The sequence below is a fragment of the Martes martes genome (assembly GCF_963455335.1).
Source record: "Martes martes genome assembly, chromosome: 11".
Taxonomy (NCBI): Eukaryota; Metazoa; Chordata; class Mammalia; order Carnivora; family Mustelidae; genus Martes; species Martes martes.
In genome coordinates this window covers 85,569,494-85,589,625 of record NC_137899.1, presented here as the reverse complement: position 1 = coordinate 85,589,625, position 20,132 = coordinate 85,569,494, and the positions used below count along the sequence as shown (strand labels likewise).

Below are 20,132 nucleotides of genomic sequence, written 5' to 3'. Positions count from 1 at the left end.
GAGAGTATGAAACTCAATGTACACTTCACACCTTATATAAAAATTAACTCAAAAGGAATCATAGACTTAAATATTAATGTAAAACTATAAAACTTCTAGGGAAGAACATAGAGAAAATTTTCAGGACCTGTGATTAGGCAAAGAGTTCTTAGACTTAATGCCAGAAGAATGACCAATAAGAGAAAAAAATTGATAAATTGGACTTCATCAGAATTTAAAACTTCGTTCCAGATGACACTGTTAAGAGAATGAGAAGACAAATTACAGACTGGGAGAAAATATTTGCAAATCATATATCTGACAAAGGTCTAATGTCTGGAATATATTTTATTTATTTATTATTAAAGACTTTATTTGTTTATTTGACACAGAGAGAGAGAGCACACACAACCAGGGGGAGTGGCCAGCAGAGGGAGAGGGAGAAGCAGGCTCCCCGCTGAGCAGACAGCCCAACATGGGGCTCCATCCCAGGACTCTGGGATCATGATTTGAGCCAAAGGCAGACACTTAACCCACTTATCCACCCAGGTGCCCCTGGAATATAATTTTTAAAAACTCTCAAAACTAAGCATTTAAAAAAAACAAAAAACCAACAATCTAATTAGAAAATGAGCAAGACATGCACAGACACTTCACCAAAGAAAATATATTGGTGGCAAATAAATACATGAAAAGATATTCAACAACATTAGTCATTAGAGAAATGCAAATTAAACCACAATGAGATATCACAACATACTTATCAAAATGGCTAAAATGAAAAACTGTGATTAACACCAAATGTTGGCAAGGCTGTGGAGAAACTGGATCACTTGTACGTTGCTGGGGAATATAAAATGATACAGCTCCTCTGGAGAACAGTTTGTCAGTCTCTGGAAAAACCATACATACACTTACCATACTACCCAGCAATCACACTCCTGGGCATTTAGCCAAGAGAAACAAAGCCTTATTTTCACGCAGGAACTTGTACACAAATGTTCGTAGCAGTTTTATTCATAATAGCTCGAAATTGGAAACCAACCAAGCATCTTTGGTTAAACAAACTGTGGTACATCCATACCATGGGAAAACTATCTGGAAATACAAAGAGGAAAAACTATTGATACATGTCACTTGAATGGATCTCAAGCGAATGACAGTGAAAAAAACTAATCTCAAAAGGATACTTACTGCATGATTCCATTTATGTCGCATGAAATAACATAACGATAGAGATGGAGAACAGACTAGTGACGCCAGGGCTTAGTGCTGGTGGGGAGGGAGTGTGGCTACAAAGAGGTAACACTGATGGGCCTTGTGATGATGGCACAGTTGAGTGTTTCTTTGTAATAGCTTTATTGAGTATAATTCGCATATGTAGGTCACTACCGTGATCGTAGTGATGACTATGCAAGACTACACCTATGTTAAAATTACCTAGAATTATGCACACATACTCAACTGAATGCATGTGTTACTGGTGAAATTTGAATGAGTCCAATGCACTGCATTGATGTCACTTTCTTGGTTTTGATACTGTACAGTAATTGCATAAAATGCTAACATTGGGGCAGATGAGAGGAAAGTGCATGGGACTTCTCTGTATGTTTCTTTGTAACCTCCTGTGAGTCTATAATTGTTTCCAAAAATAATGTTTTTTTTTTAAATTTGAGGCATTTTAAAACTGCTTCATCCAAAACAGCACCTCTTCTATCACTCTCTATCCTCATATCCTACTTTATTTTTCTTCATAGCCTGTATCTCTCCCTAACATTTAGTGTATGTAATGTATAAGATATCACATATTTGTATAAATCTATACCCTTCAGTAGAGCTAGGAAGGCAGGAACTTGTGTTCTCCACTGTATGCCCAGTCCTACAGAGGCATCTGGTCCATTTGTCTTTGTTGACTACATGAGTTTACCTGCCTTCCTGTAGATGCACATTTCCTTTACTGTGTCTATATAAATTGGCCTTTACAGCTTTCTGCCAGAAACAACACCTTTATCAAGGTATCCACCCCAGTCTCTCTGTTCAGAGAAATTTCAATTGTCTTTTTTTCAGTAATAACATTTTAATACAAGCAATTCTCTAATGGGGTATAAGCAATTTGATTCCATTCTGTTTATTCCTTCCTGGCTCCAATCAGGTCTTTTGGGAATATGTCCTCGTTTAGTGTCTTTCCGGGATAGTTAAACCTTCAGCTATGAGAAGGCAGCTAAATAAAGGTCCTTGAATCTGACAGAGTTCACTCTGTGGTCCTCAAAAAGAGCTTTAGGAGCCCAAAGCTTCAGAATGAGTGGTTCAAATAAAATGAAACAATTTTACAAGAGAAACAGTACAAAGAAAGACCGTTAAACTCTCAGCCATCTTTCTTATTACAAATGGTCATGACTCATTTTGCTGCGGATCTGTGAAAGGCAGAATAATGCGTCCTAAAAATGTTCACATTCGAATCCCTGAACCTGTGAATATTACACTTCGTATGGCACTTTTGCAGATGGATGTGATTAAAGTTAAGGACCCTGACATGGGGGAGATTAGCTTGTGTTATGCAGGTGGGTCCAATCCAATCACTCTAGCCCTTAAAAGGAAGAAAACTTTTCCTGGCTGTAGAGAATAGGACAAATGGTGTTGCTGACTTTAAAGATGGAAGAAGGGCCTTCAAGCTGGAGAGGTCAAGGAAGGAGATTCTCCCCTGGAACCTCCAGAAAGGAATGCGGGCCGCCCAGCACTTTGATTTTAGCCCAGTGAGACCCATACCACGTTTCTGATTTACAGAACTATACGATAATAAATTTGTGTTGTTTTAAGCACTAAGTTTTTGATAAGGTGTTACAGAAGCAAGGAAAACTAATAGGGTATCTTATTCTGATTATAGCTTTTCTATTAGCTTTGCTTATAAGCAGCAGAAAGCAAGTTGAGTTTCCTTAAGCAAACAAATCAAGCTTTTCAGGAAGCTACAGTGTCTCTGGGAACCCAAGACAGGACAGCAGTGGAGCTGCAGAAAGGTTGTAGGACCATAGTGAAAGCTGCTACCCACAGCATCCTTCCTCTGCCCTTTTTTTCCCCTCTGCCTTCCCACCCCCGTCTGTTTCATTTTTCTCTTTCCGTAAATAGACTTTCTCTGCTACTTAGGGCATAAAGTGTAAGAAGGCTGAGCCCCAGTTTCCACTTGCTTCTCTTTTTTCACCAGACCAGTCAGCTCAGGCTGTGACTAGAATCTTGTTCTCAATTCCAAATCCCAGGGAAGGAACCCTGTTATGGATAGATTAGTGTTTCTCGTTCCTCCATTCTAAAAGGGGAGCCCTAACCCCCTCAATACCCTAACCCCTATACTGGAATAGGATGGGACCTTATTCCAACAGGATTGGTGTCTTTATAAGAAGAGGAAATTGGGGGGCGCCTGGGTGGCTCAGTGGGTTAAGCCTCTGCCTTCAGCTCAGGTCATGATCCCAGGGTCCTGGGATCGAGCCCCACATCAGGCTTTCTGCTCGGCGGAGAGCCTGCTTCCCCCACTCTCTCTCTCTGCCTGCCTCTCTGCCTACTTGTGATCTCTCTCTCTGTGTCAAATAAATAAATAAAATCTTAAAAAAAAAAAAAGAAGAAGAGGAAATTGGAAATTGGGACACAGACACAGAGGGACACTGCCACATGAAGATGGAGGCAGAGGTTGGAGTTAAGCTGCCACAATCCAAGGAATGCCAGCCAAGGCTACAGCTCTGGAGGCTTAACTAGAAGCTGGAAGAGGCAAGAGAAGATCCTCCCCTAGAGGTGCCAGGAGGAGCAGGGCCCTACCAGCCCTTGATTTTAAACTTCTGGCCTCCAGAACTGTGAAATGATAAGTTTCTGTTGTTGTAAGCCACCCAGTTTGTGGTTCTTTGTTACAGCAGCCCTGGCAAAGTAATGCAGTGCCTATGACTGATCCGGTTAGCTCTGTCAGGGAGACCGTGTCTTACAGTACAAATATGGTTCCTTAAGACTCACCCTTATGGCTTGAGGGGGAGATAGGGGGCCAATTTCCAAAGAAGGAAGAACCACTGTGAGCTTGGCCGGTGCACTGAGAAGCTCTCCACTCTCGCTCCCGACAGCTGGGATCAATATGATATTCCATTCTTTTTTGTTTGTTTGTTTTGCTTTAATTATTTTACTCTCTGGAATGTAACTTAGTATGTGTGACAGATGACTCTCAGTTACTTCTTTCTCATACCATAATCTACTTGTCCTGACATTATTAGTGATCACCCCTTCCTCTCATCACTGTGTTTATTAGTCAGTACTGATGGTTGAAAATGCTTCTGGAGTATCTATGCTCTTCCAATCATCTGACTGATTTACCAGGCTCCTGGTGTGGTGGTGAGAAGACTCTAGAGGCTTAACTTCCAATAGTTAGAGCCTGGTTAGAGGCTGGTTACTCCCCACTTTATCCCCTTCTCTAAGTGTTTTATCCATGGCAGTTTGGAATATCTAATTACTCTTAACTTGTTTTTTGTGAGGAGAGAGTAAGGTTTACAAAATGTTCCTGACCTCTTTAGAGTAATGGCCCAGGGGAACTCTTCCGGTTCCCCTGGAACCGAAAGAAAGAAAGAAAGAAGCTTTCTGTGTCCCCTTTTTGAAACTGGTCCCTGACCCTGTTAACATATCTGCTCTTTGGGATGAGGACATGTCAGAAAATAGCATATTAAAGGACGCTCATGTTAAACTTGTAATAAACATGTGCCTAGCACACAGTAAGCGCTCAATAAATGTTAGGCAATTTTTAGAACCAAAGCCAGACAACGCCCACCTCAAGCTCTTGCCAGTAACCAACAAAAGCTCATTCCTAGATTTCCCCACATTAAGAGATACATGAGAGTGGGAAGGGAGTGTCCTAGGCTGAATAATGACCACCCCAAAATGTCCATGCCTTCATTCCTGGAGCCTATGTGTTTATCACCTTACACAGGAAAAGGAACCTTATAGAGGTGCTTAAATTAAGACTCTTAAAATTGGAAGATTATTCTGGATAACCTGGGTAGGCTCAATATAATCAGAGGGACACAGGAGAGTCAGAGGCAGAGAAAAAGAAGGTGTGACCATAGAAGCAGAGGCTGACATATTCTGAAGATGAAAATGGGGGCCAGACAAACAAACAGCCTCTAGAAGTTGATAAATGGATCCTCTAGAGCCCTCAGAAGGAACTCAGCTCTGATGACGCCTTGATTTTAGCCCAGTGAGACCCATTTCAGATTTCTGACTTCCAGAACTGTAAGATAACAAATTTGTATTGTTTTAAATTTGAGGTAATTTGTTATAGCAGCAATAGGAAACAAATTCAGAGGCAATCATTATTTCATGGAACATTCTGCAAAATTTGCACTCTTGGACTCAAAGTCCCTGTTTACATAGTTGGGTTTGAGGCCCACAGACCTAGCAGTACTGTTCTTGCCACCTCACCCCAGCCAGATTTTCACCAACCTTCAGGCCTTTCTCTCCACTTCTGTCCATCTGGTCTGATCTCCGCCACCCCAAGAATTTTCTTCTATTCACCCACCTCTGGGGCCTAGATCTTTGAGACTAGGGTTATTAGAAACTGAAATCCAGGCAGCAAATTAAAATGAAACGTGAAATACCAATGAGAAACTATTTTAAAAATCGGGGCATTTTCTCTCCCAGCATCAGGCCAAAGAGAAATAAGGCTTGAGAAACTGAGAACCAGAGACACTGAGAAATCAATCTAGCTGGGAACGATGAACTGCACTATAAGCTTCTGAACTTTTGCTAAAGGCCCTTTAAGGCCTGGGACTTGGGCAGAAATTCCTGAGCCTTTTGTTCAAGCCCAGGAGGCTACTTACGAGACCTAAGTAAGAGTATAGTTTGGAGGTAAGCAGTCTGGATTTGAATCCTGGTTCTGCGGACCACCATTCCTGTTCCCCTATTCCAAGAGGCCCCAGATGAGCCTCTTGCCAGGCGAGCTCCTCCAAGCCGGTGTGAACCGGGGAAGTGCGTCACCTCAACTCCTCACCCAAACGACGGTCCGCGTCACCAAAAGCAAAAAATGCTTTATAAAATGTATCTTGGACACAAAGAAAGCGCGTTTTCCTCTTCTCTCAGAATAAAAGGCCCTTACTTTTAATTTTTTTATTTGTGATGATTTTTTTTTTCTTCAGTTGTGTTACTAGCTGGAGCTAAACATTGGCAGGGGCCCCAGGCGGCTGCTGGAAAGGCGCCCTCCCAGGAGCAGAAGGCTCGTTTAGAAGAAACTGGGGGCGGGGAGAGAACTCGCGACTCCGTCTCCCCAGCGCAGTAGGGACTTTTTCGAGTCTTTCTCCGGCCAGGCCAAAGCTCCTAGGCAGAGACCCCCCGACAGCAGAGCGCAGCCAGGAGACTTAGGGGAACACAAACAGCAGAGGTGCGTCCCGGAGCCTGCAACCGCCCCCTGGCAACCCAGCTCCCAGCTCCTCCCCGGCGGGGGGCGGAGGCGCCGGCTCCAGCCGCCGCGGGGGCGGGGACCACCCACAGCGCCGCGCAGCCCCGCCCCGGCCCCGCCCCCGACGCGCCAGCCGGGCCTCCAGGCTAGCCGCCCTCGCACGCTTCTCAGGGCGTGAGCAAGCCCCGCGCCCGGCTGGGAATTTTTTATTCCTTGAAGTACGGCGGGCAGCGGTACCAGCTCCTTCAGATAAAGATGAAGGAGGGGGCTGGAGTGGGTGAAGAGACGGCCTTCTTCCTCCTCGTTCCCCTCCCCGTCCCAGCAGACTGCTAGACTCTGATTTCCAGCTGTGTTCTTACCTGCCCCCGTCCTAAAAGTTTTGGGTGGCCAATTTTAATTCAGTTTAGTTTGGGGAAAAATTAACATCAGGTTTTAGGATAACACTACGCCATTCCCAGGTCGGAACTGGAAACCTTTAGACCTAATTCAGACCAGAGAGGGTGGGGTTGTGGGAGGGGAGTGGTGCCTCTGGTTGAGGGAGATGGGGCGAGGGATGGGGCCCAGGAGGTACTGTGATGTTTAGGGGAGTTTCCAGTCCCCACCTGGAAGGAGGGCCCACCCGCTGCGCCCTTCTACCCCTCCCCTTCTGGTTGCCAGAATGGAAAATTCATGGAGTCCAATTTAGCGCAGGTCAACAAACTTTTATTGCCACTTCTGGCTCCCCTGCCCCAGCAAGATCCCTGCTTCTAACACTGTAGAAATACTGAGCTTTGGTGCAGGGTAATGGGGGCGGGAGGAGGGATGTTAACCATGCCTCCTCAGCGTGCTGCCAAGGTTAAAGAAACCCCACTTGCTGGAGAGGGAGGGCCAGAGGGGAGGAATTCAAGGACACAAATGGCTCAGTCCCACCTCCGCTGGCTGCAGAGTATAAGGACCGTGGTTCCAAACATTTTAAAAAGGGGTGGAGTGGGGGAGAGGGATGAATTTGGCTGCTGTTGTACCCCTTGCCCTTGCTGCCACGTTTCCATGGAAATGAGGGAGGGGCAGGATGTAGTTCACTTTGACTACCTGGGAGGATGGCAGGGCAGCATTTAGTAAACATATCGCTTTCCACTCTTACCCAACACATACAACTGTCCCCAGTCGACCCCCAGCTCACTGCCTGTTCCACTCCCTTCCCTTCTGGAGTTGGTATCATACCAACTGGACTCCAGGTAGGGCTGTTAGCGTCCACTCTCCAGCCAGGTCTTGCTGGCAACAGATGGAATCACATTATGTCCAGGAGACTCAGTAGCAGCCCTGGTAGGGCCACTGGTTGTAGCACCTTGGTGAAAAGCAACACCTAGTATCCCCAAGACTCTGTGCAACCGATGTTTCCCAAACATCTCTGCCCAGACAAAATTAAAATAACAAAAAACAAAAACCAAAACCATAAACCCAAATGTGTATGGTTAAAAATAATGCAAAATAACTCTAACAATGCCGAGGGCTAGGATGGAGGAGAGTAGGATGGACAGCCTTCCTAGACTTGAGCCACCTGTGCACCCTGCCTTCTGCTGGGCTGGAGCTGGCTTCTCCCCACTGGGCAGTTGCTGGGGAACTGGAATCCAAATCTCCATTTGGTGCCGAGAGCTCTACCCACTGCTATTGGTTGATGATGCTCGCCTGTCGCCATAGTGAGAATGTGCAGGATGGATTCTCAGTACCACGGGTCAGCTCGGTGCTGCTGGTTGTACAACTGTAGCTTGATCTGATCTTTGATCTGATTCACAAGGATCTGGGACAGCAGGATTCCTACCAGCTGGGAGGGGTGAGACGGATTGGGCCCTCAGCAATGAGTGGTGTCTTTGTTTTCCCTGAATCAATCTTCCCAGTACGGTTAGCACCATCCCAATCCCCTGCTTCTTAGCAATGTCAGTGCCTGACACCCTAGCTGGTCTCCAGGAGCCCTCCCCAAAACAAAGGAGTCCTTGCAGGGTTGTAGGACCCACGAGTCTTACGGGGTAAGTTACCTGGGGGATGGCCAGGCCCAGGGCTACACCACCAAGAAGGAAGAGGTTGCTGTGTATCCAGTTGACCAGTTTGTCAATACAGCCATTGGTATAGATGACGTTACTAGCCTCCAAGTAGTCAAGGGCCTGCATACCTTGGCCACACATGGTGTTGATCACTGCCTGCGGAAAGAGTTGAAAAGCCTAATGGAACTCCCACTCCCAAACTTTTTATTTCATGCCCTCCTTGATGGTCTTCCCACCCTTCCTAAATTCCTAAATTGGTGGGGAATATATGCAAAGGATCCTAACTTGGGAGTTGCAAAATGCACGCTTCCTTTCCTCTGGAAGATCTGAGTTCAGTTCTCCTTGCTTTAGAGACCTGCACCTTCTGAGTCCCCGTGTGGACCACAGGAGGGAAAAGGAAACAGAGCCATTAGATTGGGGTGAAAAGAAACATCTGACAGCTGTCCTACAAGATTGATTGGTTAAGCTAGGGAATGGGGATTCCCCACAGTGGCTACCCTAGTCCGCAAGTAACTGAAATTGCTGCCCAGGAGGAAATGACGTGGGATGTAGGCTCACCTGGTTTGGGGTAGGCAAGCAACAGGAGTAAGGCACAGAACAGCGCTCACGGCTGGGGTTGTCTTCTGAACAGTTGAAGTACATGTTCTGGGACCAGTCCCTATAGGAAATCCCTCCACAGCAGCTGAACTGCAACAAAACCCACCAAAGAGGTTAAGAATCACCCAGTCCTCACACTGAAGTGACCAGGGGCATTCTCAGAGCAGCTGAAAGTCCGTGGCCAGCTTCCATTTATAAATTCAGGTTGTTTTTAAACCTTGAGCCCACATTTCTCAGTGACCTTTCCCTTTCTATGCCTTGTTATGACGACCATAGTTGTACATATAGTTTGTTTTTCACATTCAACTAGGAGCTCCTTGAGAGCAGTTTCTGCACAGGATAGAGGATGCAAAAGGGAGTGTTTCAAAAACACTGGCTGAAATAATTAAAGGATTACTGTTAAAAATATTGCTTTGAATACAGAGAAAACAGAAGAGAATCTTCAATATCATGGGCCCATAATTACTCCTTGAAAGCACGTAGGATCCAAGTAAGTTGCACCAAGGGAAGGGGAACTCAGTACTGATCTCAAAAGCACTTTTATTTAAAATTCAACTTTTGATTCATAGCAGCATGATTTACAATAGCTACACGGTGCAAGTGACCCAAGTGTGCATCAAAAGATGGATGAATTAACAAAATGTGGTAGATACATACAACAGAAGGTTATTCAGCCTTAAAAGAAGGAAACTAACATGTCATGCAACATGGATGAAATCTGGAAACATGCTAAGTGAGATAAGCCAGTCACAACAGGACAAAGACTGTACGACTCCACTCATATGAGTGCCTCGAGTGGTCAAATTGAGACAGAAAAGAGATGGTTGTTGTCGGGAGTTGGGGCAGGGGGAAATGGGGAGTTAGTGGTTAATGGGTAGAGCTTCATTTGGGGAAGATGAAAAAGTTCTGGAGAGGGATGTGGTGATGGATGTAAACAATGTGAAGGTCCTTGGTGACACAGATTTATATACTTAAAAAGGTTAAAATGGTAAATTTTGTGTTATGTATATTTTGGCACAATTTAAAAAACTTCACTTTTGAATAGGTAATATTTAAAATCTGCCCATTTCCTTATCCCCCCATAGGTAACCACTTAGAATAGTTTCTACATATCCTTGTAGATTCCTTTCGTAAATATGAATACATATTCTTTCCTCTCTCTTTTTTTATACACATGGTAGATTACTATATACACTACTGCTCTGTTCTCTTAAAAGTACTTTGAAAGCACTCTGCTATGTATGGTTTTTTGCCAAACCTCCTTCCAGAATCCATTACCTGGCAGGTAATGAGGAAGCACTTAGGCCTGGAGGGTGAGGTGCGTATTAGGATGGTATTAACTTCTGCCTACAGCCTCTGAGACCACAGCTGACCTCCCCCCATTCCTCACCCATACCTTCTTCTGGCCAAAATCAATGAGGTTCTGTAGATCCAAGTCATCTCGGTAGTGCACAATGGCATTATTGATGATCTCACTCACTTTCCCTCGTGCCTGCCAGAGACATAAGTAGGGAATCAGAACATGGGACTAATCCCTAACCCTTTTCTCCAGTCAGGAATAACAGTAGACAGTGATCATCCTTCTTCATTTAAGTCAGCCTTGAAATCAGAACCAGGTCCTAGGTTGATGGCCAGTTCCAAAGCCCATCATCCCTGGGCCCTCAGGTACCAGGAGGCAAGAGAACAAACACAGGACCTGCTGCTCCCTCTTCACAGAGCCACATTTCGAGATAATCCAAGATTTATTTACCTCTGAACACTATTACCACAAAATACTTGTTGAGGCAAAGCAGAGAATATAATACAGACATATTTTGGTAGTGCTTCTAAGCTGAGACACTGACCTCTAGTGGACAGAAGAGAATAGCATCTATTTCGACTCCAAACAATCATTTTAGGATTTTACTAAGCCAGAAGGACTAGGACATTCTGAATGAACTCAGTGGCTCCCCATTTCAGAGTTTCCACCATGCTTTCTTCCTTCTTCCTCTGCTACTTTTCTCAAAGTTTGTTGTCTATAGTCCAGTACTATCCCTGGCAATCATTTGCCCTTTGAGAAAGGAATTCTTGTTCTTAACTAAAGGGACTGTCCCTAAATAGCAGATCACTTCCAGCTATGGTGAGCACTGCTCAAAATCTCGTTTACTTTCCCTCTTCTTTCCTTCTGTTTATCCCAATAAGCAATGTTTAGAGGAAATAAAAGATTCTTCATATTGTCTATGGTCTACTTGATAATTGTGTTTTACCCAATAATTTGCCATTAAAGTTTGCAGATTATTTTAACTTTGTGTTCATAGAATTTGTTTTCCTGTTGGCTTCTCAGGCTGTCAGAGGAAAACACCTTATGATCTGGAAATCCTGCTTAAATATGGTGACTTTAAAGGCCATTCGTTCACCCCTAAGGAGAATCTTTCAAAGGCTGATGCTTCTCAGGGGACAGAGCACTGTGGTTAATTAATCAGGCTAAGCACAGGCAGGAACCTTCTCTTCCTCCCTCTGGTTCACACCTGAGGAGGCCCCTTGACCCCCAACATTACCTTGTCTGAGAAGACGAAGCCCAGGACCCCTGCAGCCAGCTGTAGCAGGAACACGATGGTGAGGCAGAGGGAGAACTGTGGGGAGCAGGCAGGAAAAGGAGACCGTTGATTACCATGCTGAGCTCCAGCCCCTCCCAGGGCCATGGGGAGTCCTGGATACTGGGGGGCTATGGGGCACTTCTCCCAGATGCCCCATGCATGATAAAGGCCTCTGCCTCCACCATGCTGTCTTAAGGGTGGCCATCCTGTGCTGGGTCATCTGGGCTGAGCTCTATAGTGGGGAGCAGACAGTACAGGCCTTTGGAGGAGGGGCAGAGAAAACTGAAAGGTTGTAGGAATGGCATCAGGAGCCTGGGAGACATAGGGAGGAGGCCAGGGTCTTTATGGTGGGGCCCCTGATCACTCACCGTCTGTAGGAGGCAGATGTTCTCACGAAGGGATCCAATGCAGCCGCAGAAGGTGAGCAGGAACATGAGAACGCCCACTACAATCAGCAGAATGGCAGGGTCCACTGCCAGGCAGGCCAAGGCTGCTTCTGGGGGAGGGGTTGTCTCTCAGTCTGAGCCTGGGGCTGGCTGAGAGTAATACCCAGGGACGAGGTAGGGGTGTCCCCCAAAACTGTTCTCTGCTGGGGGAATCTCTAGTGGGGTTAGATGACGGTTATAGGGAAGCAGTACTCCCCTCCCATGGGGAGAATAAAAAGGGCCTAGAAGGGTTTGTGACATTTCATTTGAGGAACTAACAAAGTGAGAGCCTTTATTCCCAGGATTAAGAGAGGAGGAACCACTTCCGCTCCAGGAAAGAATTAGAATGGCATTAGGCTCCCAGTTTTGCAGATTCCGTTTCCCGGAGACTTCGTGCAGTAGAACAGGAATGGAGGTTGAGTTACTTCAGGACAGAGGGAGGGAGGGCCTGAGGCCTCTGATTACTCCCTGCTCCCAGAGGCTTACCTCCTTTCCTTGACACTTCCCAAGCCTAACATGCAGGCACATCCTGGAAGATTCGTGGGAGCTCAGGGAAATCCTGGTGAACGGGCATGGCTGGCCTGATGCCTTGGAGTAGGGGAAAGATTGGGCTAGAAGGCAGCTGTCCTCTTTAGCCCCACAGCTTACATGGGAAAGCATATTAAAGGGCCAGGGCTGAAGGAGGCAGAGGAGGAAGGGGCTTGGCAAGAATCATGGGGAGTTGGAGGGGGCCTATAGCTCACCTGCATGCTTCATCAGCCGAGCATAAACTCCCACAGCCACCATCACCATGGAAATCACCTGTGGACACAGGGAAGGAGGCAGACCCTGAGATTTTAGAAACCAGAGAGCCCCTCGTAAGTTACCTTAAGGAAGAACAGGAGGAAGATGACTTTCCTAGGAGCCAGAGATGAGCATCTCTGTCCCCCCAAGAGATACAGTTGATAGGATCTGTCTGCTTTGTCTCCAAGAAAAGCTTTTACCAAGATAACCTCATTTGATCCCCACAACACAGTTATCTTGTGGGGCAGCTCTTTTCCCCATTTTACAGATGAGGAAATTAAGGCAATTCAAGGTTATTAACAGTGGGTAAGAATGTGGGCTCTGGAGCCAGTGAAACCTGGGCCTCTGATAAACAAATCTCTAAGCTTCAGTTTTTGTGTCTGAAGATGGGATATTTAAAACAACTACATCTCATAAAACTACTGTGAAATTAGATAACGCATGGAAAGCATTTAACACAATGCCTGACAATAAATATTGTCTATCATTACTAATAGTTAACTTGTCCAGGATCACAAGTTTTGAATTTGAGTTCAACTACATCAAAAGGAAGGGTTTTTGAAAAATATTTATTTATTTATTTGAAAGAGAGAGTGCATGTGTGCGTGCAAGAAAGAGCATGATGGGGGAGGAGCGGAGGGAGAGGGAAAAGCAGGCTCTGGGGTCATGACCTGAGCCAAAGGCAGATGCCTAACTGAATGAGCCACCCGGGCACCCCCAATGGGCAGGTGTTAAAGCTGAAACAGGCCTGAGTAGATATAAACTCCCAGGTCTCTTACTCTCTTGGGGGTCAAAATGGTGTCAAATGCAAGAAAGCAAGTGCATCTCAATGTGAAAGGATGCATGCACGAATGCATGTGTGTAAAATACCAAATTGCCTTGGCAAAGGAGGCTTTGTCTTTGTAAACCTCGATCCCAGCATGGAGCAAAAGAGTTTAGGCGCTTTAAACTTCCCGGCTCCTCCCCGAGAGAAAAAACCCATCAGAGACTACCAGCAATCCCCAAAGGGGCCTTTCCTGCCCCCACTCCCACCCACCCGCCAGGCCTCCAGGAGTGTAGGGCAGCCCAGGGTGCACATCTCTTGGCCACTCTTTCTTTGTGCCCAGTCCCCAGGCTGGTGCTAAGCAGCAGCTGGCTGTCACCATGGCAATAGCTGGGACCAAGCTCTGGCTGGAGGAGTTCTCAGCAGCAGGGACTTGACCAGCTCAGTGGGGAAGGAGATGGCTGGCTAGACTCCACTGTCCTACATGACAGAGACCAGCTGGAAAGAGCCATCTTGGGGCTTCGGTGGGAGAAGGGAATAGGGCCCCTAGAGAGGTAATAGGGTCAGAGTAGCCCCTCAGCAGAAAGACAATTTTCCTTCGTGACCTCTGCCTTCAAGTGCATTTAGCAGTAAATGGAAACCCTTATCTAAAACCATATCTTTCCGGACTCTTCTCTGGCTAGATACACAGCTTTGCCCCCCTCAATCATTTGACACTGCCTCGGACTCAGGGCTAGATGTGTTATCTGCTGGCCCTTATGCTCTTTGTGCAGGAGAGAGGGAGCTGCTGGCAGAGCTGGGAGTGGGGCTGGGGGTGCCGGCTGGCTTGCTGTCCCCCAGCAAGCAGAGCAAGGAGCAAGGCGGAGTGGGTGGGAGGTGAGGAAACCACACGGCACAGGTCCCAGCCACCCCAAGGCCTGCAGGCACAGCCCTTTGCCAGAGTGACTGAGCATCTTGGCCTGCCCTTTAAAACTCCCCACAGCCAATTAAGGTTTCTGAATATCCTTTTTACTGAATCACTGAAAGATATGTATCTGCTCTTTATTTCTCTTTTTTTCCCCAGGCTCCTTGCTGTTTTGCAACATGTTAAGTTTCCACCAGGATGTGTAACTTTCCACAGAGTTGGTCTCTGATTAAATCCTAACACAGCTAAAACAAGAAAGATAAAGTAAAGAGATGCCACAGAACACGATAACTTAATTCCATGTGGAGCCTGTAATTACAGCAGTCGCTCTGTCTTTATCTGTGGTAGGTAGACTAGTGTCCCTCCCAAAGATGTCCTGTCCTAATTCCTGGAACCTGTGAATATGTCTCCTTCCATGGCCACAGGGGCTTTGCAAATGTGATGAAGGGTCTTGAGACGGGGAGATTATCCTGGAGGGCCTTAGAAGAGGGAGGCAAGAAGGTCCGAGGCAGAGAAGGAGATCGGCATGACAGTGGAAGCAGAGGCTGGAGTGGTGTGGTGCCAGGAGCCAAGGAAGATGAACAGCCTCTGAAAGCAGAGAAAGGCAGGAAATAGGTTCTCTGGAGCCTCCAGAAGGGACCAGCCCTGCTGATACCTTGATCTTACCCAGTGAGACCCATCTTGGAATTCTGACCCTCAGAACATAAGAAAATTAATTTGTGTCCTAGTAAGCTAAGAAGCTTGTTGTAAGTTTGTTACAGTTCCAAGAAGAAACTAACACACTGTCCAAATTCTGTTCCTCAGCTGCTAGGCACAAGGTACTCTGAGGACCGCAGAGATGAGTGAGATATGGTCCCTGCCCTTAAGGACACCTGTATGTTATATGGGAGAGGGACAAGAACATCCAGAGCGTATCCTTTCCAAAGTTGGTATCATTAGAATGGGAGGGAGGACAGGGAAGGAAGAACTTAAAACTGCTGATGCCTCGGCTGTACCCCAAACCACCTATTTCAGAATCTCTGACAATGGAACCCGGGCAACGGTACTTCTGAATGCGTTCCAGGTCATTCCAATGTGCAGCCAAGTTTGAGCACCACAAGCCTAAAGCACACTCAGCCAGGGATCTAGAGCAGCAGGTGCAGGTTACATTAAAATCCAGATGAAGACTTTAATACCATCATTAATATTTAATACGATCGCTAATGACACTGCTTACCTGGAGCTCACTAGCTAACACTAAAATGCGACATTTTTATCACTGATGTGCCTCTTCATCCTGGAGTCACAGCTTGCCCTTTCACACCCCATTCCTGCCCACATCTCCCACCCTGAATTCCTCAAAGCTACTGCTGTCCCAAAATTAACGCCACTGCCGTTAATAGCACGGCGCTTTAGAGCTGAATAGAACCTTAGAAATGAGCTCAGCCACTCACCTCTTTTTATAGATGAGGCCCAAAGAGCACAGTGATGCCTGACCAAGTGCACATGGGTGCAGAGGAAACATTTGGACTAAACCCAGTCTCCAGTCTCAGTCTGGAACTCTTTCCACCGTGTCAGGCTTTGCTACAAAATCCTTATAACACCCCGCAATATCGCCAATGACCTCCTTTCATGATGAGGATGGAGATAAAGACACTTCTTAGAATGGCTTTTCATATTCTGGCGAGAATGAAGCCTCACTGGAAATTTTTAAAAGCCAGACACAGTTTTTAAAATAGCTGAGTCTAGCAAAAGGCATGTTCCCGAAGATTGTCAATCAAATTATATAAAATAACTTGCATGCACCAATGCCTTTATCCTTATAGAAGGTGAATAATCACCTTATAATGAAAATAGCCATCCCCTGGGCTCCTGGAAAATGGTTCAATCTACGACCGGAGCAGGAGATATACAAGATAGGCCTGGAGTATGTGTCTCATGGTGCCAGAAAGTAAGGAAATGCTCAAAAACAAACACACACACACACCCCCCACACTGACGTGGGTATGCCAAAGGGACATCGAAATGAGGAAGTATGAAATTACTACCCCAAACATAAAATAAATACCCATGAGTCCATACAGATAAAAAGGACTTAAATTTTTTTTTTAAAAAGGACTTAAATAAATAAGCGAGGGAGAAAAGACAAATTTCCCATGCAGAAGAATTCCAAATAATTTGTGTGTAGATGCTGCACTCTGGTATAGACGCTGCACTCTCGAGGGGGTGGAGCCCAACTCCCCACTCCCCTGGGTGGGCTGCCCCCATGGTGACTCCTTTCCAAAGAGCACGGGATGGAAGAGGGGGGAAAAGGCTAACTTCACGGGTGGAGACACCCGGCAAACACCGCCTGGGTGAGTAAGCTCAACATCAGCAGAAGTAAATCACAGGTATGTGATATGATGTGATGAACATGACACTTCACTCCTGTGGTTTTCCTCCTGAAAACACAGAACCCCAATACAACCATGAGAAAAACACCAGGCAAGTTCCAACACAGGGACATTCTACAAAATAACTGACCAGAACGCCTCCAAACTGTCAAAGTCATCAACACCGAGGAAATTCTTTTCTTTCTTTCTTTTTTTCTTTTTGGAGGGGGGAGGGGCAGAGAGACAATCTCACGACAGACTGGAGCAAGCCCCACGCAGGGCTCCATCCCCCAACCCTGAGATCACAACCTGAGCTGAAATCAAACGGCGGACACTTAACTGACTAAGTCACCCAGGCACCCCCAAAACCAAGGAAATTCTGAGAAACTGTCACAGCCAACAAAAACCTAAGGAGACAGGACAACTAAATGAAATTTGGTATCCCGGATAGTCTCCTGGAACACAAAATGGTGTTACCTGAAAACTGAGATCTGAGGGGCACCTGGGTGGCTCAGTGGGTTAAGCCTCTGCCTTTGGCTCAGGTCATGATCTCAGGGTCCTGGGATCGAGCCCCGCATCGGGCTCTCTGCTTGGCGGGGAGCCCGCTTCCCCCTCTCTCTGCCTGCCTCTCTGCCGCTTGTGATCTCTGTCAAATAAATAAATAAAATCTTAAAAAAAAAAACCTGAGATCTGAATAAAGCACAGACCTCAGTGATAATGACAATACCATTAATTGTCATGAATGTGTACTCATGCACGAATGTTAGCATACTCACGTCCGATGTCAAGAGAAACTGGATGTAGGGTATATGGGAACTCTCTGTACCATCTTCTCAATCTTTCTGTAAAACTAAATCTGTTCTAAAAAATGAAATCTAGGGACGCCTGGGTGGCTCAGTTGGTTAAGCGGCTGCCTTCAGCTCAGATCATGATCCCAGTCCTGGGATCGAGTCCCACATCAGGCTCCTTGCTCAGCAGGGAGCCTGCTTCTCCCTCGGCCTCTGCTTGCCACTCTGTCTGCCTGTACTCTCTCTCTCTGACAAATAAATAAATAAAATCTTTTAAAAAATGGAATCTATTTAAACACAGCCATTCCCAATTTGTTAGGTGTTAATTGGTTAGTAAATCCACATTTTTTAATATCAGATTTTCCTAAACTGGGATTTACTTGCAAGCAATTTCACAAACCTTAATCAGGAGGGGTTTGTCCTTACACTAAAGGGTAAGGCAATGGATCTTAAAACTGTTCAGGGGTAAGAGCACCATGAATCTACAATTCTCTATTTGTATAACCTGTACAATTTTGAAACACTAAATTCTTTTCTGAAACTTTAATATGCTATCACTGCTATCTAATTTACAGTGCATATTTACCTTTCCCCAATTCTCCCAATAACGTCCTTTATAACTGTTTTTTTTTCTTTTTTTCTGATCCAGGATCCCATAAAAGATCATGAATTTAGTGATCTTTAGCGATCAAGTCTCCTTTGGCCTGGAAGAGTTTTGCAGTTTTTTCTTTCCTTTTTTTTTGGTCTCAAGACACTGACTTTTAAAAAATTGTGGTAAGGGACACCTGGGTGGCTCAGCTGGTTAAGCGTCTGCCTTCAGCTCAGGTCATGATCTCAGGGTCCTGGGAATGAGCCTCACATTGGTCTCCCTCCTCAGTGGGGAGTCTGCTTCTCCCTCTGTCTCTCCCCCTGCTCATGCTTTCTCTCCCTCCCTCTCTGTCAAATAAATAAATAAAATCTTTAAAAACAAATAAAAATAAATTAAAAATTGTGGTAAAGTATATATATCAAAAAATTAACCATTTTACAGTTCAGCAGCCTTAAGTACATTCACGTTGCTATGTGAGCATCCCTGCTATCATGTTCCAGGATTTTTTCATCACCCCAAATAGAAACCTTTAACCCATGAAACAGTCACTCCCCCATTCCCTCCACACCTCCAACCCCTGACAACCACAAGTCAGCTTTCTATTCCTATGGTTCTGTCTATTCTGCACATTGCCTATAAATATGGCTCTTTGTGTCCAGTTTCTTTCACTGAGTATAATGTTTTCAAGGTTCACCCATGCTGTGGCGTGTATCAGTACTTCATTACTTTTTATGGCCTAATAATATTTCATTGTATGGATATAACCCAATTTGTTTATCCATTCATCCACGGATGGACATTTGAATTGTTCCCACCTTTTGGCTACTATAAATAGTACTGCTGTGAACGTTGGTGTACAAGTTTTTGTTTGAATACCTGTTTTCTTTTTTTTTTTATTTTTTAAGGATTTTATTTATTTATTTTACAGAGAGAGAGCACAAGCAGGGGGAGCAGCAGAAGGAGAGTGAGAAGCAGACTCTCCGCTGAGCAGGGAGCCAGATGCAGGACCCAATCCCAGGAACCCAGGATCATGACCTGAGTGGAAGGCAGACACCCAACCAACTGAGTCACCCAGGTGCACCTGAATACCTTTTTTTTTTTTTTTAAGATTTTATTTATTTATTTGACAGAGAGATCACAAGTAGGCAGAGAGGCAGGCAGAGAGAAAGGGGGAAGCAGGCTCCTTGCTCAGCAGAGAGCCCGATACGGGGCTCGATCCCAGGACCATGAGACCATGACCTGAGCGGAAGGCAGAGGCTTAACCCACTGAGACAGCCAGGCACCCCTGAATACCAATTTTCAACTCTCTTGGATATATACCCAGGAGCGAAACTGCCAGGTCATATGTTAATTCTATATTTAATTTTTTGAGGAGTTACTAGGCTCTTTTTCCCTAGTGGCTGCATGATTTCACATTCTCACCAGCAAAGCACCAGGGTTCCAATTTCTCCATGTCCTTGTCAATATTTTATATGTTCTGACATATTTTTGACAATGGCTTTTTTTTTTTTTTTTTTGGAAGCTCATGATGCCCAGTGTGGGGCTGGAGCTCACGACCCCAAGATCAAGAGTTGCATGCTCTACCACTGAGCCAGCCAGGTCCCCCAACACTGGCATTTTTTATAAGCCCAGACCAGTTGTTTTGCAGAATATCCCTCAGTTTGAATTTATCTGATTGTTTCCTCACAATTAGATTCACGTGACACATTTTTTTTTCAGGTGACACATTTTTGACAGAAATCTTACACAGGTAATGTTGTGTCCTTCTCAATGTGTCAGGTGAGGAAGAACAATGAGGAAGAACAATGTATTAATTTCTATTGTAGAAATAAGGAACAATTTACTAAGCAATGACAAGGCTGTTAAGCATATGTCTCTACATCTCATAAAACAGTAAGACAGGCACTACTCTAAATAGTTTCTGGTTTTCCATAATATTTGGTTGCT

At 45.4% G+C, this 20,132-nt stretch overlaps 1 protein-coding gene across 6 annotated transcripts in view; it reads right to left on the bottom strand.

Annotated features, from left to right (window-relative positions):
* Window positions 1-633: 633 nt before the first annotated feature.
* The window catches only part of TSPAN33 (tetraspanin 33), a 56,820-nt gene continuing 37,321 nt past the window's right edge, over window positions 634-20,132 (bottom strand). For 3 of the 6 annotated variants that reach the window (XM_080818001.1, XM_080818000.1, XM_080817998.1), the window contains 7 exons: window positions 12,751-12,808; window positions 11,951-12,078; window positions 11,544-11,618; window positions 10,403-10,498; window positions 8,968-9,096; window positions 8,404-8,565; window positions 7,075-8,192 (listed from right to left, as the gene is read on the bottom strand). In XM_080818001.1, the coding sequence (XP_080674127.1) occupies window positions 8,091-8,192; window positions 8,404-8,565; window positions 8,968-9,096; window positions 10,403-10,498; window positions 11,544-11,618; window positions 11,951-12,078; window positions 12,751-12,799 (741 nt within the window). In that variant the 5' untranslated portion in view covers window positions 12,800-12,808 and the 3' untranslated portion in view covers window positions 7,075-8,090. Of the gene's footprint in view, window positions 1,078-7,074; window positions 8,193-8,403; window positions 8,566-8,967; window positions 9,097-10,402; window positions 10,499-11,543; window positions 11,619-11,950; window positions 12,079-12,750; window positions 12,836-20,132 lie in introns of those variants that run through there. The other 3 variants (XM_080817997.1, XM_080818002.1, XM_080817999.1) reach the window with 3 other exon arrangements.